This window comes from Amaranthus tricolor, chromosome 4 (genome assembly GCF_026212465.1).
Source record: "Amaranthus tricolor cultivar Red isolate AtriRed21 chromosome 4, ASM2621246v1, whole genome shotgun sequence".
NCBI classification, from domain to species: Eukaryota; Viridiplantae; Streptophyta; class Magnoliopsida; order Caryophyllales; family Amaranthaceae; genus Amaranthus; species Amaranthus tricolor.
Window position 1 is genome coordinate 19,154,621 of NC_080050.1, and position 22,500 is coordinate 19,177,120.

At 34.8% G+C, this 22,500-nt stretch overlaps 2 protein-coding genes across 2 annotated transcripts in view; both read left to right on the forward strand.

The window, feature by feature from the left end:
- LOC130809720 (E3 ubiquitin-protein ligase BRE1-like 1) overlaps positions 1–14,468 on the forward strand; it is a 16,958-nt gene extending 2,490 nt beyond the window's left edge. Inside the window, exons 2-19 of the mRNA XM_057675498.1 lie at positions 451–612; positions 802–889; positions 2,882–3,106; positions 3,203–3,364; positions 3,923–4,125; positions 4,198–4,281; positions 4,644–4,763; positions 4,865–5,051; positions 5,129–5,289; positions 5,361–5,432; positions 6,911–6,987; positions 8,441–8,635; positions 11,514–11,586; positions 11,666–11,752; positions 12,538–12,675; positions 12,752–12,954; positions 13,022–13,184; positions 13,703–14,468. Coding sequence (XP_057531481.1) covers positions 451–612; positions 802–889; positions 2,882–3,106; positions 3,203–3,364; positions 3,923–4,125; positions 4,198–4,281; positions 4,644–4,763; positions 4,865–5,051; positions 5,129–5,289; positions 5,361–5,432; positions 6,911–6,987; positions 8,441–8,635; positions 11,514–11,586; positions 11,666–11,752; positions 12,538–12,675; positions 12,752–12,954; positions 13,022–13,184; positions 13,703–13,837 — 2,535 coding nt within the window. The 3' untranslated portion in view covers positions 13,838–14,468. The remainder of the gene's footprint in view (positions 1–450; positions 613–801; positions 890–2,881; positions 3,107–3,202; positions 3,365–3,922; positions 4,126–4,197; positions 4,282–4,643; positions 4,764–4,864; positions 5,052–5,128; positions 5,290–5,360; positions 5,433–6,910; positions 6,988–8,440; positions 8,636–11,513; positions 11,587–11,665; positions 11,753–12,537; positions 12,676–12,751; positions 12,955–13,021; positions 13,185–13,702) is intronic.
- A 6,490-nt stretch (positions 14,469–20,958) lies between these two features.
- On the forward strand, positions 20,959–21,813 carry LOC130810817 (secreted RxLR effector protein 161-like). The gene is made up of 4 exons (XM_057676942.1): positions 20,959–21,147; positions 21,211–21,474; positions 21,525–21,589; positions 21,738–21,813. Exons 1-4 carry the CDS (start codon positions 20,959–20,961, stop codon positions 21,811–21,813), a joined length of 594 nt encoding a protein of 197 aa, XP_057532925.1.
- Positions 21,814–22,500: the final 687 nt, after the last annotated feature.

Genomic DNA, 22,500 nt, shown 5'->3' on the forward strand with positions numbered 1-22,500 from the left:
TCTTTGAAGATTTAATTTAGAACCAACTATTTCTATCTGTTTTTTTATCGCATCTCTTTAATTTTTAACTTTTTCCATTCTGTGACAAAGCTGTGAACCCAAGTGCCTCTGTTTCTTTTTTTTTAATAGTAATTTCTTTTTGTTGAAAAAGTGCCAGTTGTCAAATATTTTATATCTAACATGAACGTGATTGTGAACACTTTGAGTGTCTACCTGAGGCTTGTAGTTAGTGGTTGTAGGATTTTACACAGTGTATCTCTCTCTTTTAACTTGTCTTTCTCCTCAGCTGTTATGCCTATGGTTGGTTTGGTTTCTGCGGATCAACACAAGTCGGGTTGAAGCTGGAGGATGTTGTTCTTTTACAGCCATGGAACTAATATTTTCTTTAATTTAATGGCAATGATTGTAATTCATAGATTGTTTAATATGTATTATTTTTCTTTTCTGTAGCTTGATACCGCTGTACTTCAGTTTCAAAATCAAAAGCTCTCACAAAAGCTAGACGTCCAGAAAATTGAAATTATTGCTCATGAGAGCAAGTTTTCAGAGAGAAATGAGAAGCTACAATCGTATGGGAAAATGGTGACAATTGTCAATAATTGCTGGAGTAAGGTAAACTTTGGTCATCCTTCATCATTTGTTAATTGCTATTATCGTCATTTTCAAATATATCTTGCTTAGGGTTTCTGCCTAAAGGTGCAGGACGCCCATATTCATAGTATTTCTGTTGTCTGAGCCTGTAGCTTGTTATAAATATTTATTATTTTCAATTTTCTCCATTCTCTTGGAAACAAATTGTAGCTAATGGACGGCTTGGAAGCCCGATCTGTTCACATTAAAGACGTGGTCAGAAGTGGAGGAAATATGCATCATTCAGTTACTATAAAGGGTAAGTGATACTTGTGTGGAAAATCCTCTTTATGAAAATTCTGTTAACCATGGAGGTGAATAGTGATTGATATGGTTTCGAGTATTTTTAATCCTTGTTTTGAGTTATTGTGAGGTAAAAACTTCAACTGCATACTATTGAAACATGATTGTGTGTATCTTTTATTACCTTATTAATTGCTATGTCTATTTTAAGTTGCTGCATTGACTAATATTTTGGGCAAGTATTACAGAGATTTGGTCTTTGTTAGTAATCACATGTGGTTATAAATGGTATTAAAAGATGGAGAGTGATTTTTCTTCTACACTCAAGTATGGTCATCGACTGTATTGAACGATTAGACTTTTGATTAATTTAGCTCACCTATGCTTCAAAAGGTTAGTTGGCGCTTTGGATCATTTAGCTGTGATGCTTGGATGCATTACTCCCACCATACCAGGTTACTACACAACCTAGGTGCTCACATCATTAACATCATACAAAAGGGGGAGGAGTATGACAAGTCCTTTCTCTTTCTTCGCTTTGCATCACTGACATGCATGGCTCAAAAGAAGAGGAAATAGAATAAGTGGATGTAGAGAGGGGGGAAGGAAGTGGAAGGGATTGCAGAGAGGAGGAAAGAAAGGAAATATAGTGAGGAAGAGTGAAAGGAAGTATAGGAGAGGAGAAGGGAGAAGGGAGAAGGGAGAAGGGAGAAGGGAAACACAATAGGGAAAGAGAGATGCATGGAATTAAATGAGGGGGGGAGCTAAAGGAGACCAAGAGAAATAAACAAATAAGTAAATAACAGCTCAGTTACTATTAAAAACAAGATTCTTTTTACTTTTGATTTTTTCCTTGAAATGGTCCTCTGATCCATATTCTCCTTGTTTATATCTAGGGAGTATTCTCCTATATTTTATGTTTATTATTTATTCAATAGATTTTTTTAGATATAAAAAAACTTGTAATAACATTATTTAATTTTTCTTTATTTTAGAATAGAAGTAAACTGCTAAAAGGCTGTTTTGATAATAGTCAGGATAATGGTTGCTAAACGGCTTTTGTGTTTAATTAGAATGATTTCATGGTTGTCTTATCTGTATTTTTTACTCGTGGTGAACTCCAAAACCTATATTATACAGTTGAGATACAGTGATGCGGGCGATATTTTGCACTATAAAATAAACTCAAGCATTTAAATATTCTATAACCGTAAAAAATCTTTGTTTGAGTAATTTGTTATCGAGTCTGAACCTGGGTTTTGTACCTTTTTGAAATGAGTCTCAAGTCCTTCAAATCAGACTTGACCAGTCCGTCACTTCAATCCCTTATTTTAATCGAACACCAGTATTAGAGCCTAAGCGTAGTCATAGGAACCATCAATCTTGGTTTTCTTATTAAATATTGTAAGTTCAGCACTTGACTTCCGGTGGTTGTAGTTTGTTTGCCAAAAGGACCTTGTAGCAGCCCCTTGTTATCTTTGTTGTATTGTAACCTTTATGAGCCGAGCTTCTCTTTTTTGCTTCACTTCCTGGTCAAAGGGACAGAAATGTGTTGAATGTAACTTGAAGCTGCAGATGAAATTGTTGAGGCCCTTTAATTTTGATGAGACTTTAGTTTGCTTTGTAAGGGTTTAGGGTTTTATGTCTTTGGTGATTTGCGGCTGTCTTGAATTCCTGGGTTTTTTCTTTGCTCTAAAAGCAATCTTTTTAGCTTTTAATTTTAGAGGTTGTGTTGTTTCCCTTAATGTACAGTTTCAAGGTTCACATGACTGGTTTGGGAGCTAGAGGAGAATTTACAAGCATTTTGTTCATCACTTTCTTAATCTAAAATGTTAGTTGGAACAGAGCCTTTTCTGTAAATGTATATGGTATTAAACATGATCATTATTCATGTTTCTTGTAGGTTGGGGTTCGTAGCATAGATTGATATGTATTTGTAATTGCATTATTGCATTGAGCTTAAGTATATGTATTTGTAGCTAAGATATTTGTATTGGTTGTCAATCAGATGATGCTTCCTCCTCCGCTGATGATTTATTCTTAAAGCGACTGACAGAAACAATTCCTGAATCCTGCTTAGCCAGTAATTCCTTTGACCAGATGATAGAAGAAGGGGACAAGGCTTGTGAAAAATCCAAAAATATTTTGCATAATATTGTTGGTGCTGTAAATGACTTGTGGTGTATGAAAGATGGATTGTACAATGCTGTATTAACAGCACTTCCGAAGGATGGTTAGTTTTGTTTTCAATGCTTTATATATGTTTGTCTAATTATCGAATTTAACATCTTAATTTTCTATTTTCTGTCTTATTTCTTTTGGTTTTTAGATTCATGCAAGCGGAAAGAATCCTATACTATGATGGCAGACATTAAGAATTTACGTTCAGCTCTGAGTGATCTTCATCTGAAACACAGATCACTTGCTAGGGAACTACATAAACATGAATCTGGTGAATTGAAGAACAAAGCTGAGCTTAAATATTTACGAGGTACTTGAACCATTCCACATATAGGTGACACTTTCGAATAAGCTTTTGAGTTCCTTCCTTCTGATAATTATGCTCCTTTTGGAAATATATTACTTTCATTATCTAATGTTGGTTTAATTGAACTAGAATTTGGGATTTTGGGCTGTTTGATGGAAGAATTTGTAGTTTTGTTCTACAATTATGATATTATGCCACATAATTACTAGATTTTGACAACCGTTTGTATTATTTATCTTGTTCATTTGCTGTCTAACGAGTTTAGTGAGATCAAGGTATAGTAGCTTACTTGAGGTTTTTTTTTTATTTTTTTCAAATTGTAGCGTACTTTTAACTTTCCAAATTCAATTTACTAATCTCAATATAATTGCATGGTGCTTTCTTTAATCCAATCTTGATGTTAAAAAGTATTGTATTTGTGTATATTTACCTTATTTTTGGGCTGACTGTTTGGGATGGGGGTGTGCGAGGGGTGAAGGAGGTTAGTCCCATTTGGTGGTGCAGGATAGCCATGATGTTTAGTTTTTGTTGACTTACTGATGATTATATGTTCTTGTGCAGGGGAGCTGGAGAGGACAATAAGAGAGCTGGAAGAAAGTAACCATAAGTTGTCAGCTTTAAAAGACGAGAAAGATGCGACAAAGGGATCTTTTTTCCCTGTGTTGAACATGGGTAATAAGCTTACTTCTAATGACAGAGTAGCTGATAAGCAAAAGGAGCAAAAGGACCTACAGGATTTAGAGGCAACTTTAAAGGAGTCAATGGTATAGAGCTGATTTCTGGTGTCTCCTATAGTTGATTTTGTTCAGTTATTAAATCTGTATATATATCTGCAGGCTCAGTCCTCTTCACGGCTACAAGAACTGAAGCTTTTGCACGAGGAAAGAATAGAAATTCTGAAGAAGCTTTCCAACTTTCAGGTTAGAAGCTCTACCAGGAAACTTGCATACAATGCTCCTATCAATTTGTACATTTTCTTAGTATTTTTTAATGTTCTCCATTCACGATGAAGCCAAACATTTTTAGTTTGCTTTAAGATTATGCTGGCTATTGTAAAACGACTTGTTGTCATGTGTACTTATTCATTTGTAAGTTTCATGTTATGTTTACATCCAAGTACCAATTAGAACAACCTTTTTGTTTTTACAAGGATAAGGTTGCGATCTGACTCTCTAACATTGCTTAGGTGGAGCCAAATAATGACATTAAAGTAATGGAATATTGTTGTTTAGTCATGGTTTGCTAAGTAGCAGATTATTGATTGTATATTGTTCAACTACAGGGTACATTGAAAAATGCAAAATCCATTGCTTGTGCTGGAGCTTTTTATCTAGTGAATGAAGAGCTTGAAAAGTCTAAAGCTAATGTTATCCAGTATCAGACCATATTCAAAAAACTTCAGGTTGTAACTGGTCGGTAATTATACATGTGCATGCTTCAATTTTCTTTCAGGAGTATTTCACTTTTGGTGCTGACTATTGACTTTTTCAATGGGATTTGCAGGCTGAGAAAGATAAAGTTTCATGGAAAGAAAGAGAAGCAGTGGTTAGAACTGATATAGGTGATGTTTTTCGAAGATCCTTGACAACAACTTGTTCTAGAATAAATGAGCTTGAAACTGAGATACAAAGGCAAAATGATGAAAAAAAGCATATGGAATCCAAGCTGGAAGAAGCTTCAAGAGAACCAGGTAAAATCCTCTTAAGTTTTGTTGAGTACTAAATTAATTGGTGATTGTAGATGACCTGAAATGTTTTGTTTGTGCAGGAAGGAAAGAAATAATTTTAAAATTTAAAGAATTTGTCTCTTCATTTCCTGAGGATATGAGTTCCATGCAAAGTAAGCTACGCAAGTACAAGGAGACAGCTGTCAATGTTCATTCTTTGAGAGCTGAAGTACAATCTCTTTCAAATCTTCTTGCCAAGAAGGTGAGCTTCTTGCTTACAACAGCTTGTTTGTCTGATACTTGTTGATGGCTGATGTGTAAACTTATTTGTAGGCCAAAGATTTGGAGATATTATCTTGTACATCAGTTGATCAAGATGCTGAAATTCAGAGACTTAAAGCTGTGGTAAGTTCTGTTGTGATCTTTTGAAATTATATTGTCAGATCAGTTAGATTACTCTCTAAATTTCTTATGATGGATCTTTGGCGATATTCTCTATGTGAATTAGTGACTTAGTATTTTTCTGATCTAAAAGGGTTTGACTATTTTTTCCTTTTTGACAACTGGATATCCCCTTATATCGATAGGCCATAAATTTAAAGCTCTTTGGTTTCGAATTATAATGAATTTTATTAGATGACTCATTGAATCATGTACACATATATGTAAAGTTTTATTGATATTTGTTACCAAAAGTCAATCTTTATTATCACTCAAAGGGTAAGGTTGTATATATCTTACCCCCAAATCTTGCTTAGGTGAGAGCCACTTTCATAGCAGCAATTTTGGGCTCCTACGTGGATGCTTATGCTAGGATTTCATGCATTTATCAGTTTCACATATGTGTTGATGACATGCACTTTAACCATTGCAAAACGTCTCTCCTTCATTTTAGCGAGGTAGTATAAGTAATAGTTTAATATAAGAAGTGGAAAAGAGGAAAGGAAGGGGAACAAGGCCCGTTTCGTTTCTTTGTGATGAATCTAAAATTTGATATTACATGCTTTATAATTAGAAGTAACAACTTTATTGCACCTCTATGTAAGGGTGTTTTCCCACAACCACCACTAATAAAATCAATAGTAATCTAAAAGGCCCTTGAGTCTTTAATTATATGATGTTTACTCAAAGATACTCTTAAAACTTCAATTGTCACTTAATTTGATCACCATATGCTATAGTATACCCCTTGATTAATTGCTCCTTTAATATGATCCCATACCCCTTCATGTCTCTCCCTATGTCTGCCAAAATCAATAATGCTCCGACTATTTTTTTGATCAAATCGTCAAATTTCTAGTACAATGGACCAGTGATACCTGAAATGAAGTTCGATTTGATACAACAAACGGAAACAGAAGCGAGAAATGTTAATTTTTGTGTTAGATGTCCTTAAGATTGTCCAATATCTCGTTTCACTCTCCCCGCCTCTTGCTTGTTGCCAATGACTCTTGCTTGTCTCCTTGGATTTTAGTATGGGGGTGTATTTCAATTCCCATGTTTATATTAAGTTTCTATTTTCTTAACCACAGGTATCTGTCTGTGGTCCCTTTGTCTAGATTATTTTTTGTTGATATATTATTATTTTTAATTTCCTTTTCCAAATTCTTTTCTATATTTCTATAATTTGAATCCTTTCCAATTACATATGTATCATAAGTTTTGTGATGTAGCTTTGGTGACTTCTACTTTACTAATTGTTTGATATCGCTTCATGGTGATGGTAATAAAAATGTAAGTGTCACCCCATCTAATTCGATACAGTGGGATTATGAGATTTTCACTACTCATCATAGGTGTTTTTGACCCTTTTCTTTGTTGAATTTTGTTCTTGGCTGTAATTAGGAGGGAAACATTAATATGCTATATCTAAAACTTTGCAGGTTCAGGATTTGAAAGATAGTGATTTGGAACTAAAGCTTATTTTGGAGATGTATAGACGTGAATCAACCATCACAAGGTTAATCTTGATGCCATTGCTTTTATTTTGTAATATCAATACTTAAGATTTGATAAATTTTAAAGCTGTTTTCTTAATAGTGGAGCTGAGATTTATTACCATGCTGTGGTGAGTTATGTAACAAAGAATCTAGATATTACTTCATTAGCACTCTTTTAGACATCTTTTACTTTATGTTTTATTCAATTTTTCAAAAGAAATATTAGTTCAAGATAACGCGGGTCTTATTTGTTTGTGATTATTGATATGTATTTGTGAAATAGTTGAATTTTTTTGATCAGGCAAGGGAACCTAGTATTCCTGCTGAAATTGCAATTATATTTTGTATATCCAATCTCTTGAGGAATCTTGTTAGTGGTAATGTGCTAGTGGTAACGTATGATTTATTGTGTGATATGGTATAGAAATCTTTCAAGTTTTACACTTTGTTTGGATTGAGAGAATTGGGTAGAAAAAAAGAAAAAGGAAGGATTTAGGGGATATAACTTTCTTTGTTTGAATAATAAATTTAGAGAGGAGGGATAGGAAGTAAGGGTGAATGGATTAGTTCCTTTAATTATACTGATGATCAAATCTCTTCAAAAAGTGGAAAGATTTGAAAGGAAAATGATTTTTTCTTCCTCTCCCTTCCTTTCCCTCTTAAACAAAAAATAGATACTTTTCTTATCATTCCCTTCCCTCCCTTCTTCCCTTCTTTTCCTTTCTATTCTAAAATTCTTATCCAGGCATAATGTTACCTTAACATAGGACGTCGCTAAGGCTGAGCATTTGCAATTTCCCTGTGTACATTGAGGACTGTATCAAAGTAGATTGGACAAATGAACTTGGAATTTGATGGAAAAAGTCTGACTGTTAATATACTATAAAGAGGAGACTTGGGAAGGTAAAAGTAGCTGAAATTGCAACCCAATTTAGGAAACCGGGGATAAAGTAGTGTATAATAAATCACTAAGCTATTCAATTTGAGGAGAGCAAGAGGAGTTATATAGTGAAGGATAGAGTCTATCAAAAAGAGGATGATGTCAGGTAATTGTTTTCTGAATTTGAAAACAAGTGCTAGGGGGTTGTTAAGTGCACATTTTGTTTTATAGATATCCTAATTAAGTTTTTGGTCTTCACTATTCTTTTTATTGGTGCTTTTTTCTGTTCTATAAATTTGTATTATGCTGTTGGCTGTGTATTCTTTTCAAGTGTCTACCTCTTAGCATTATATATGTATTGTTATAAAGTTTTACTTTGAATATTGTTTAAATATCATGCGGGTTCTTGATAGTTTTGGAGGTTAGCTGTTGTGGACTAGAACCCAAGACCTAATGTATGTAGCTACAAAGAGAAAAGTTTTCCAATTCAAGAAGAAAGCTTAAATTTGTGGCAAACTTTGTATTTCATCCTTCAAAGACCTGCACTACAGTTCTGTGATATGCTTTTGAGTATATTTGGTCGACTTTTACAGGAACTTTTTAGAAGCAAGGGACAGGGAATATAAAGCATGGGCACATGTCCATAATCTCAAGTCTTCACTTGATGAACACAATATGGAAATACGTGTCAAGACAGCTATTGAAGAAGAGGCTCAGTCCCAACAACGCTTAGCTGCTGCGGAAGCTGAAATTGCAGACTTGCGGGTGAAGTGTAAATCTTCTAAAAGGTTAAACTTTATGTGTTTAAGTTTGTGCAGAATGGAAGTTTCAGTTTTTTTTCTTGCCTTTGATTTCATATATAATTAAAGTGGATACTTTGGACTCTTAGCTAGATCTCCTTGCATTCATGCATGTTGCCTTTCCCATATTTTATTGGGTGAAACAGAGGGCCAAAATCCAGGATCAAATATGTCAATTCTTTGAGGTAGTTAGGATGGTTTTATGAGGTGATTGGCTTTGGCACATAGAAGTGCGAAATGCAGATTGCCCCCCCAAATTGCGCTTCGGAAGGTTTGTATCGGAATGGTATGGAAATGCGACCTGAGTTGCCACCTGTAACGTTTCGGTTAGCCTACCAATTTTGTCTTCTATGTTGGCGTGGTGAAACAATCTTTTGAGTATTTAAGTTGATGGAGGCTCTCAATAGAGATGGAGGGGGAGACAAAATGAGAGTTGTGAGTGAGAGAATGAAGAGAGAATTTTGTTTTACAGGTTTAGGTTGAGAGGCATGAGAAATGGTATGAGGGTTAGGTTAGGTGCCGCGTGATTCAACCCTTACTATCTGGTTTTTGGGTTTTATCTGGGTTGGGATTTAATATTAAGCATTCCATATTATTTTGGGCTTTTCGCTTGTTTCGATGTTGTAGCTTTTACCAATGATTCCAAACTGAGCATCGTAATATAAACAAAATTTTGTCCAACCGATCCAAATTACTAAAATAGTCGTACCCAATTGCTTATGCGGCTCGGTGTTCGATGTTTCGCCAAATTACTTGCGCTCTACCTATTTTCTTTATGAACTAGAAGTATTGATCTATGTTGAACTTCACTAGTTGCTAGAATCAATAACCATCTTGCTTGAGACCATACAATTCATAACCAATGCCACCATAGCTGTCTTGTTGCCTTCATTACTTTATTCATTTCTTGAACATGAAATATATTCAATACGTATTTGTGTTGCTATATTATTTGTGTAAGCTGCAACTGGCATAGCTAGAACATGAAATTGTTGAATATGTTTGGGGACAAAAGGAGTGTTACAAAGTGAAAATTTTAAACTTTATTGAAGATATATTTTTGGGATATTCTACATGGAATCCTCAACTAAATATTGTTCTACATGGTAATCCTCAACTAAAGATTGTTGTACATGGTATACAATTTTTTTTTATATGGCAACCTGAGTTGTTTGAAAATACATTAACATGGTCTTATGTAGTAAAAACGTTTAGCATCCATTAAAAGGTTAGTTAGAATTTACTAGAATACCTCCATTAACTTCTCCATCATCTTCCCTCGACTATAAAAAATAGGACGATAATATTATGACAGTTAAAAAAATTAGTTAGATTATAGGAAGTATAATTGAACGAGAGATCTAATGTAAAAGTAACTTGTTAGATGTAACGCAATTTCTTATGTGAACGGTTGTGCAAGGTAATATTTTGAGCCATTAGTAACCGTTGCTAAGCTCTTAATGATTATCTAACTTCACATTTTCGATATAATTTAAGAACTCCTTTATTTCTCTTTGTATCCTTCATTTTCTTCCTAAACCTCTATTTCTCTTCTTCAGTTTACATATAACGAAGAAATACCATTTTATTGGAGATAATAAATAAACTGAAAAGTTTAGAAATGATGAGTTAATGAAGCTTGAAAATAAACCCAGACATTCATAGGTGGAAGACATGTGGGGATATTTTGTAATTGCACAATATCTAAGGATCAATTAAGAACGTTAGTCTACCAAGATTATCTGAGTAATACTATTACTTATGGTTACCATGTATATTAAAAAAATGTCTACCATGTCAAAAAATTCAAAAATTAAGGGTACCATTTTCTTTTAGTTTTTGTGCATAATACAATCGAAAATTATGACATTTTCTTGAATAAATGTTCTTGGGAAAAATGGGCTCTATGTTTTTCAGGGGGTGCATAGTTAGCATAGTTATTAAAACATGTTAGAGGGTTGTGCATTCTACTCAAATGTGTGATTTTTAGAATTATAGCATGGAATAAATACATAAATATTGCGTGTTTATATCATTTGATTTTCTTCAATTACATAAAATTCATTATATGTGTGCGCTGTTGTACTTATACATATCTGTGGGTATTTTTTCTCCTCTTAGTTTGTTAAAGTCTTCCATCTTTATAAGAGGTTCCTGTTTAGTTTAGGAATCATTAAGAACAATTAACTTTGGATGTGGTCTTTCGCAACGCTGTGTATTATCTGTTGGTGGTAGATGTTAAGCTAGTTCTAGTTTTTCTTGAGAACATTTTGGGGAGTATGTCACGGAATACAATTAAAAGGGAATGCCATCAATCTGTCTCTATATTCATACATTTGTTTTCAAATAATCACAATTCTTGTAGGTAGCGACCTTTGTATTGTTGAGATTTGTGGGTTTGGGGGAGGTGTTTGGTGCAGTATTGCGGAGTCGTGCTGTTTTGGAATAGGGGTTTGCAAATTACTTTACAAGCTAGATGCCTAGATCCTCTTCTGTTGTTAGTATTAAGCATTTTTGGCAGGCATGCTATACAATAGAAATGGACACTCAGATTTGTTGCCTTGTGGGGTTACTGAGCCAAAGCTTGAGCCTTACTGTGGACTATTTCGTTTTCTTGTGCCATAGTTGCTGACTGCTGACCTTTAATTTCCATCAAGCTGAAGAGGCCAAATTGGTGTATCTGGGGTTTGGACCCTACTCAGATGATAAATGGTATTTGATTTGGAATTGTGGGGAAAGATTATAGGCAGGACCAATGGGCATTGTGCCAGTGTTGGATGTCAATGCAGTGAACATTTAACATATCCTACGTGTATGACAGTATATTTTATGTCACTTATTGATGTGTATATTCCGATAATTTCAGGGAAAGGTCAATGTTTTCTAATGCTTTGAAGTCTAAGCAAGAAGAGAATGAGGCCTACTTGTCTGAAATTGAGGTAAAAGTTTTTCTGAGTTCAAGTTTTATTTCTGTTTTGCTACTTAACTACATAGAAGTATAATATTTGTCTTGTTTAGACTATTGGACAAGCCTATGATGACATGCAAAACCAAAATCAGCATCTGTTGCAGCAAATTACTGAGAGAGATGACTATAACATCAAGGTGATTTGATCCTTGACTTCTTCCACTGCATGATGCTTGATTTAATCTTCATGTTGGCAATGTCTTTGGTGTCACCTTATATCTGCATCCAATGTACACAGCCTGTTTTGTTTCTTTATTGTGCTAGACTGCAATCTTACTGACAATAGTTCTGTACCGGAACGGGATTTCAAACGTTGGTATAATAGCTCTGTGCTGGAATAGAATTCTATAGAGCTTTTTAAACTTATCGGTTGTGGTATGCTAAAAAATGTCCTTTTCAGAGCTTTTATACTGTCAAATTAAATTTTTTTATAGCTTTTAGTTTCTGGTCAAGGATCTAAGAGGAAAATTGATACTCTTGCCACTCCTTAGGTTTAATGATGTGTCTGGTATCTTGATATAAAAATATAAATAATACATTAATCATAACCTTCCCTCGTAGACATCAATATTAAATATTCTGCTGGAGGAATTGTTTTTTATTAACCAAGGAGATCTTTTTGCTTTCTTCAAGGGATAGTAGTTTGGTGAAGTTTCCATGTTGCCTTGTTGCTCCACGTAACTCTGTTTCTGTGTTCACCATCTCCTTTTCTCATTTTCATCCAGGCTTGGGATTAATTATGTATATATCTGTGTTCTTAGTTTCATATTGTCTCCGATTGATTGTTGTCGCCTTTTCTTTCCGAGAGGTGAACTAGTCGTTCTTAATGCTAATTGATTCTTACATGACATACAGATTTCTTGTGGAATGTTCCTTAGCCTTCAAGTTTCTTCATATTTTTTATTGCCCACTTGTTTTTCAGCTTGTCCTTGAAGGTTTGCATAGTAAACAGACAAATGATCTTTTACTAATGGAAAAAGGAAGTCTGCTGAAGAAGATCCAGCTGGGTAATGTTTTTCGGGAGTTTTTTGAGAAGAAAGCTGCAAAAATTGAAGATCAGGTAGAGTTCATTATGTTTGTATGAAGATCTTGTTATCATATTATGAATGTAAATGACAGCTGGATGTGTTGAACAGGTCAAAAGTTGCTCAGATCAGAACCATAGACTTGCAGAAGATAGGTGTCAAAACTCAGTTTCTTTGGAAAATATCCAAAGGAAGCTGTTGGATTCAAGAAAAATTTCGCAACAAACAAAGGAATCTTTGGATGGACTTCAAAGTAAAACCAAAGATGGTCGAGCAATTCTTTCCGAGATGCAGATAGAGTTGGAGAGAAAAAGGTATTTATGAGGTATTAATGTCTCGTTGATTTGTAGCAGTAGGATATTGCTGACTTGTTTTTTATAGGTTTGAGAAGAAAAGGATAGAAGAAGAATTGGAAGCAGTCAAGAGGAAAGCTGAGCGTCTTAGAATGCAAAAAGAAGGTTCTATTGTGGAAAAGCTCCAACAAGAGCTCCAAGAGTACAAGGAAATACTGAAATGTAGTGTCTGCCTTGACAAGCCCAAGGAGGTATAGTACTTGCTCTTTTACCTTGGAGCTTAGTACCTAGGGACATTTCGAATTAGACCTGACTGAAACATAGAACGACTTGATCCCGAACTAAAATTTACTCAATATCAAACTGAATCAACTTAATAATTATGCATGCCAAACTTGAAATTAATTCGACCTGAAATTTCATACCCAAAACCCAACTCAACAAGAGAAGCAAGGGTTTGCCTAGTGGCCTAGGGCTTTCTGTTTCACCCTTTGATAAGGTTTCAATTTTCACCATCTACATTCAGGAAGGATTAATTCCCTCTCTCTCTCTTTTGCGGATAATCTAGCCTACCCCAAATAAAAAACCCAACTCAACACACCTCTAGCACACACCTTCACTTCTCAATTTCCTTTTTGGGATCAAAGTGACTTATATGCTGGTGACGGCAAATGGGTGGTTCAAATTTGGGTTTAGTTGCTACTGATTATGATTTTTGATTTCAAAACATATAGTTTTTGGTTTGATACATGTTATGTGTATTTTTCAGGTTGTGATTACTAAATGCTTCCATCTAGCATGCAGTCCTTGCGTACAAAGAGTATTGGAATCTCGCCATCGCAAGTGCCCCGTATGTTGTGTTGCGAGCTTTGGTCCCAATGATGTTAAACCCGTTTACATTTGATTAGAGGCTGTCAATTAGCTGAAGTCGTCTTCTTTATGTATTTTCTTTATAATCACCCCCTCCCCATCAACCAATTGCGAATGGCAATATACATGCCTAAGACCCATCTGTAAATTCCCCAGCTTTGCATGTAGTTCAGTCCATAGCCATTTTAGGTTCAAGGAGATGCTAAAAAATTTTCCTCCACAGTGCATATCTTAGAGTTGTAGTCTTGTAGAGCTCTGGTTTCAGGTAATTGATTTTTTTTTGTAGTAGACTGTATAAGTATGAGTAGCTGATACATCTTGGAGCTGCAGTGGGCTGTTACCGTCAAATTGCAATCAAAATGAACCACATGAAGAAATGGAAGCTCATTTGCTAATGCTTTATATTTCTTCTGTTTTTGAACTTTTACCTTTAGTGTCTGGGTGGTGTTATCTCAGATCTTCAGTCTATGAGTATATTTGTGCTGGTCGGTTTGATGATTTATACAAGAATGGCAGATGCCATCATAACCAAGTAGACTGTTTTTTCATGTTCTATTGGTTCTCATTCAAGTCTTCCTCAATTTTTTCTTCATGTATTATTAAGTTTTTGAGAGAATTGTGGCAAATTTGTTGCAATAAAGAGATCACAAAGCATGTGATACAAGCATTAATGGTGTGAAGTGTGAACATAAAGATCACAAACTTGTAGATCAATCTTTCATTAAACCAAAATACTCCCTCCTATTCACCAAGTGTCCCGTGAACATTTTAAATATTATTTATCTCTTACTATTAATTTGTATTTTATTATTAATCTATAAGTTAAAACGTAGTTAAGTGGAATCTTATTTTATTCGTCTCAACTCAAGGAATATTCATATCAACTTTTTATAATTTTCAATTTAATTATACACAATTAGAGATATTAAGGATTGAATAAGTGTATTAGATAGAGTACAGAAAGCAAATGGGACACTTATGGTGAATAAAAGGGAGTATATTTTTTAAAAATTGTATTTTTCAATGAAATTTTACGATTTTATTGATATGTGGCCCCCATGTATTGTAGATATTCTTGATGATTGGTATGAAAGTAAACATCCCAATTGGAACCACTTATTTATACTCTCTTGTGGAATATTTGTGATATTTTATTTATATTTATCTTATGTCTAAGAGTTACGCTTGTGTGTGATAAGATGTAGATTTGTGGAGTTCGCTTCAGCCATACTCAGTTCCATCAGTTGCAGAATCTTATCTTATTCTTTCTCGAGTCAGGGACTCTTTGGTTGCACTCTTCTTTATGGGTATGAGTGGCCGTCGTCCTTTTCTCCCCAGACCCTATCCATAGTTCTCTATAAACGGGGTACATGAGATATAATGATGATGATGATATTGAAGACGGTCGGTGTGATTAGTTTAATATGATGGAAAAAAAAGATTTCCTTAACAAAAACCGACCAAAAGGTAGTTCAAATAGGCACACCTAGTTTTTCAAAGTGTGTCAACATAATGTTATCGCATTGGCCAAATCAAGTTTTTTTTGGTTTTGAGATTTTTTGTTTGACAAACAGTATGTATTGTGAGAAATGGTCTTTTAAAAAGACGCACGTTAAAAGCCCAGCCTAATGAAATTATTTTTGTAAAAAAGAATATTAAAAATCATTGAGAAGTACTTTTAAAAATAACCATTTCTTTATTTTTTTTTTGTAAAGAACTTTTAATATCTCTTAATTTAAAACCAAAAAGAAATGGAAGATTTTATTCTTGAATATCATAATTTTAAATCTCAAAATCAAATAAACACAATACAAATGTAAATAGAGGTATAATAATTTTATGTTCGAATTTGACAATAAAAATCCGATTGTTGAAAAAGATAAGATTACAATTAGCTTAATCTTACTTTACATAACAAAAAATTCTAGTTGACTTACTATAAACTCCTACTACATACCATAAACTCATACTATGAACGCTTACTTTATTTACTAAAAACTCGTTCACATATTAAAAATTCCTACTTTTACATGTTATAAACACCTATTTTTCATATCATAAACATCTACTTATCACTCCATAAATGCCTAATATAGATATTAAAAAGCCCTACTCCACATATAAAAAATTCCTACTTGACAAATTATAAATATCTACTTCATATAGCAAAAATCTACTTTACATACTAAAAGTCCTTACTTTACATCACATATTACAGACACCTACTACACATTGAAAATCCGTACTTTATATATCATATGCACAGTAGGTATTTTAATTAAGTGGAAGTAGATATTTTAATGAGTCATAGTAGTTGTTTTTAGTAGAAGTACGTATTATAATGGTTCATAATAGGTATTTTATATGTACATTCAGGTACTTTAATGGTTCATAGTAGATGTTTTTTTGTGAATAAAAGTGAATATTTTAATGAGTCATAGGTTTTTATTTTATTTTATTTTATTTTTTAATTTCCAATAGAAATTAATACTTTATGTATGTAGCTTTGTATCTTAAAAAAATATTACTTATTTATCTTAAAGGAATTTAAAATACATCAACTTTAGTATGCGAAAATGCGTACTCTGAAAAGCCTATTTTGATATACAAAAACACATGTCATAACTATTAAAAATGTCTTCTTAAACCTTTAAAATGTCTACTTTAATATGTAAAAGAACATACATTAAATTAGTATGTAAAATAATCAATTACCAAACACAAAACACCTATCATAATCATTTAAAATGTCTACTTCAACTATTTAAAATGTCTACTTAAACTATTTACAATGCCTACTTTAATATGTAAAAACACATATGCTAGCACACAAAAACACTTATTTCGATATACAAAATTAACAGAAATTATAACTTAATTTTCATAAGAAAAAAAGTTCAATTTATTGGGAGTTCGTATCACCGTGAAAATGGCTCTTTATATACAAAAAACACCATTGCAGAATCTTAAAGCCATCAAGATTGAGAATCATAATTCAGAATTTCTTTATGATTGTAATGGTGAAAATAAAACCGGAGAAGATAAAGAGTAGATATGAATGACTTGATGGAGAAATTTATTTTAATACTAAAAATTAAATTGTAGAAGATGGAGGGTAGACATAAATGACTTAATGGAGAAGAAAGAGAAGAGCTAGGATGAAGAAGGAAGTTATCCATGATAAAAGAAATTATTGGAATGAGAATCACTTCTTTTGTATACTTTTTTTTTAAGAAAAATTAGGTCGGCTCAATTAGAGACGTCTATAGTGTAAATATTTGAGTAGCTTAAGCATCGAGTGCCTATTACATAAGTTGACCTAGTCAGCTCACATTTTCTTGTGTTTTCAGATCGAAGGTATAACTATATTTTTTAAAGATGATGACTCGAATCGAGTCTCTTCATGGATGTTGATGAATCAAGGGTTAAGGTTGATCGTGGAAAATGATGTTTTCCAGGAAGTAAAGTTGACTCGGTGGCTCAGGGTTGTGTAAGCACAGTCGAATCGGCTATGAAGGTTGTTCTAGGAAAATGGACAGGTCGCAACTCGCGACGGTTTGTGCGGCTGGAGCAGTTTTGGCAGTTTTCTTTGCTTCTGACGATTAATATTAATATTCCTATGATGCCATGAATCTTTGGCCGGTTATTTTTGTTTCTTAGAGATCAAGCTTCTTTTTCTAGGAATTTATTTAAATAAACCCCTCATTTAGAGCTAGGGTTAAAAAGCCACAAAATTAAAGAGAGAACACAAATTGAGCCATTGTAGTAGAGAGAAAACCATGATTCATCTTTGTATCTTTGCATTTATAATGAAATTGTTCGTTCTCGGTGCCGGTGGATATAACTATCACATTGATAGTGAACCACATTAAATCTCTGGTGTTACTTCTTATTGTTTGCATTGAATTTTGTTATTGTTTTTGATTGTTGCTTCCGCCGTTGCAAAATAATTGGCATCAAAAGCTCAGGTTTAATCCTTGGAGAGTTTTTGAGTAAAACAATGGCAGGCGATTCTACAATAAGAATTGAGAGATTTACCAGGAAGAATAGCTTTGGGCTATGGCAAATTAAGATGAAGGCTTTGTTGAAACAACAACAAATCTGGAGTTTGTTAGCTCCAAAGAGTACTACAGCGGGGTGTGAAGACGGATTAACTGACGGGCAATTAGTAGTAATGGAGGAAAAGGCTCATTCTACCATTTTGCTAAGTTTGGATGATCATATCAATACACAGGTTGTTGATCAGGTGACGAAGGCTGAATTGTGGTTGAAACTGGAGTCATTGTATATGACTAAGTTGCTGACCAACAATTATTCCTGAAGCAGCGGTTATTTAGCCTCCGAATGCAACTAGGTACTTCCTTAAGGGAACATCTAGAAAAATTTAACTCTATTTTACTTAATTTACGTAATGTAGATGTTAAATTGATGATGAGGATGCTGCGTTGATATTACTTGTGTCTCTACTATCTAATTTTGAGAATTTTGTTGAGTCTTTTGTTGTTGGTAAAGACTCACTGACCTTAGAAGAAGTGAAGGAAACACTTCATACTAGAAAATTTTTTCAAAAAGCTATAGGTGATAATAGGAATTGCGGTAGTGGGTTATTTGTTAAGTCCGAAAAGTCTAAGAAGAAAAAGGGGTTTAAAAAAGGCAACAATGCTGGATAGGGTACTAGAAACGGCAATGAGGGATCTGGTAAAACTGCTAGTAAGACCCGTTATTACTATAAAGAACCAAGTCGCTTTAGAGCTAACTGTTGAGTAAGGAAAGGTAAGTCCTACGATGTTGTAGTTGAAGAAAAACTGAAGGAGAGCTATAATTTAGAGGATGACTTGATAATTGGGTTATGGATTCAGGGTGTTTGTTCTATATGAGTCCACGTCGAGATTGGTTTGAAACATATAAGTCTTGCAATGGGGGTACGGTTATAGTTGGTAACAATGCTTCATGTAAGGTTACCGGTATTGGATCCATGAGATTGAGGACTGCTGATGGGCAGAGGTTGACTTTAACTAGGGTACGATATGTCCCTACTTTAGGAAAGAATCTGATTTCATTGGGTACTTTAGATGATTTAGGGTACAATAGTGTGTTTCTTGATGGAGAGTTGTTTATATACCAAAGGTTCTGAGTTGTTACTTAAGGGTATCAAGAGGAACACCCTCTATGTGTTTGAGGGTGTTACAGTGTCTAGTACTGCGATTTGCACTTTGGTGTCTCATCAGGAGATGACTAAGATTTGGCACACGAGGCTTGGTCATATAGGGGAGATGGGGATTGCAACTATTTTCCAAGAGGGGTCTTCTATCCGGGATCAAGGTTTCAACCTTGAATTTTGTGAGCATTGTGTGTTTGGGAAGAAACACAGGTCAAAATTCAGCAGGGGTCCACACATTACTGATGATGTGCTCGATTATATCCATTTAGATTGCTGGATTCCATCTAGTGTTGAAGGCATGGGAGGTTTCCGCTACTTTGTGTTATTTGTTGATGACAAGTCCCAATACACATGGCTTAGGTTGTTTAAGTCAAAGGATGACGCCTTCAAACCTTTTAAGCAATTAAAAGCTTTGGTGGATAATTGACAAGGTAAGAAGATTAAGAAGTTACGAATAGACAATGGGTTAGAGTTTTGCAAAGAGAAGTTTAATCAATTTTATGCATATGAGGGTATTGGTCGGCATCATATCGTCAGGATGACACCACAACAGAACAGCATTGTTGAACGGGTTAATCAAACACTGCTTGAGAGAAATTGATGCATGCTCTCTAATGTAAGGCTTGGGCGGAGGGAGTAAAGTTGTGATGACAACTTGTTATATCATTAATAGGGTCATCATTCAATAATTGACTTCAAAATCTCGTTTGATATTTGGAGTGCTAAGTTGTCTAGTTTCTCAAATTTGAAGATTTTTGGTAATGTTGCTTATTATCATATTAGTGAGGGTAAGCTGGATCCACGAGCCAAGATGGGGTTTTTTTTTTGCGGTGATGGTGTGAAGGGTTTTAGGATCTCTTCACCTTCGAAAGGTAAGGTCATTCTTAGTAGGGATTTTACTTTTGATGAGAGCACCATGTATTTCAAGAAGAGCACGAAGACTTCTGATTTGGGAAAGGAAGGGGAGAACTTGTTGCAGACAGATGGGGTACTTAAGGTGCATCAATCTACCATTGCTAATTTACCTTGGGTCAATTTATTGATGATGATGCTGAGGTTCTAGTGTCGGGTACTCTTGAACCTCCTACTTCTTCTAACTCTGGAGAGGAGGTGGAGGAATCTAATCAGGGGTCATGTAGTCAATCTGATACCATTCTTGAAAAACCTAGACGAGTTATCAAGAAGCTAGTTAGGTTAATTGAAGAGATGGAAGGTAAAATTTTTTTTGTCGTGGAGTTGACTGGTTATGCATTGAGTGTAGCTGATGATGTAGAGTCATATGAACCTGCCACATATAAACAAGCAAATAGTTTTAGTGAGTTGACGTAATGATTTGCTACAATAGGTGAGGAGATGCAGTCTCTTTACAAGAACAGAGTGAGGGAACTGGTAAAGGTACCGGAAGGGAGAAAGCTTGTAGGGTGTAAGTGGATATTCAAGAAGAAACAAGGGTCATCAAAAACTGAGATAGTTCATTTTAAGGCTAGGCCAGTTGCTAAGGGGTTCAAACAGGTAGAAGAGGTTGATCTGTGGAGATATTCTCACCTGTGGTTTGACATACTTTTATTTGTGTGTTATTGTCAATTGTAGCACATTTTGACCTTGAGCTGGACCAGCTGGATGTTAAAACGACTTTCCTTCATGATGATTTGAAGGGTGAGATTATGATGAAGCAGCCCGAGGGATTCGAGATTCCGGGAAATGAGCAATATGCATATAGATTGCTAAAGTAATTGTATGGACTTAAGTAATCTCCCCGACAGTGGTACAAGAGGTTTGATTCTTTCATGGTGTGACATGGTTTTGATAAGAACTCTTATGATTGCTGTGTGTATCATAGTAAGCTGGATGATGGTTCCATGATTTATCTATTGTTGTATGTTGATGACATGTTGGTTGCCATGAAGAAGAAAACTGATATTGCTAAACTAAAGGAAATGCTTAGCTTGGGATTCGACATAAAAGACTTGGGTGTAGCTAAGAAGATTTAGGGTATGGAGATCTACAGGGATCGGGCTAGAGGTAAGCTTTTCTTGACTCATAAAAGCTATATTGAGAAGATTTTGTGTATCTTACCTCAAATTGAGGATGAGTTAGCTTATATGTCCAGAGTTCCTTATGCCAACGCGGTTAGCTGTTTGCTGTATGCTATGGTCTTTGCTAGACCAGATATTGCGCATGCTGTTAGTGTTTTGAGTAGGTTTATGGCTTGACCTGGGAGAGAACACTGGCAAGGGGTGAAACAGATTTTTCGCTATTTGAGAGGGACAACTGATATTGGTCTTGTGTGTGGGAGTGGTAAGGAGTGTTTGGTAACTGGGTATAGTGATTCTAATTATGTAGCTGATGTGGATACCAGTACGTCTATGACTGGGTATGTGTTCACTTTGGGTGGTTCCGTGGTTAGTTTTAAGTCTACATTGCAGTCTTTGGTTACGTTGTCTACTACTGAAGCTGAGTACATGGCTTTAACTTCTGCAGCTAAGGAGTCTATTTGGTTCAAAGGCTTGGTGTGTGAATTGGGTATCGCACAGGATTTTGCTACAGTGTATTATGATAGTCTAGTGGCATTTTCTTAGCTAGAGATCAAGTGCACCATGATTGGACCAAGGACATTGATGTCAGGTATCATTTCTTACGCACTAATAAGAGGGTTAAGGTACAAAAGATTGGGACTGCTGACAACCCAACCGATTTTTTTACTAAGTCTGTTCCACTTAGTAAGTTTAATTTCCAAGACTTGCTAAATATTGATTACTATGTGATGTAGTAGGCCCTTAGGGGTGGTGTTGGGGAGCACCTATAGTAGGCATGTTGGCTTTGAGGTGGAGCTTGCATGGGGCTTATGATGCAGGTGGAGCATTATAAGTTGTTATACTTAGAGACGAGTATGTGATGGGTCTTGGTTGGAAACTTATCGGATGACTCTTGGTTGGAGACTTATCAGAATGTATGGCAAATGCATGAGCCTTACATCGGGTTTGACTTGAAAATTTTCACTATGTGTTGATAGGATCTTTTGCTGACTAAGAATTCTCGTCAATATGGAGATTGTTGAAGATGATGACTCGAATCGAGTCTCTTCATGGATGTTGATGAATCAAGGGTCGAGGTTGATCGTAGTAGATGATGATTTTAGGAAGCACTAGTAGAAAAAACGTAAAGTGCTGCGGTTTTTTGGCCCTTATATGCTGCGGTTTTGACCCCAAGCATTTGTGCTAGCAGCAGATAGGAAATAATAAATGCTGCGGTTCAAAACCGCAGAAAAAAAAGGCATTATATGCTGCGGTACTTAGGGGACCACAACATATAATGTGCTTTTTTTTTACTTACAAAAGCACATTATATGTTGCGGTTCCCCAAGAACCGCAGCATATAATGGTATTTTTTTTTTCTTTTTATTAACAAACCAAAGCATAATATTCATTTATAATATACACAATTGAAATTACCAAATAATTCTCATAAATTCATTACCAATATATATGCACTCGAAGAATTATAATAAACAAATATATATATGTGTGTGCGTGTGT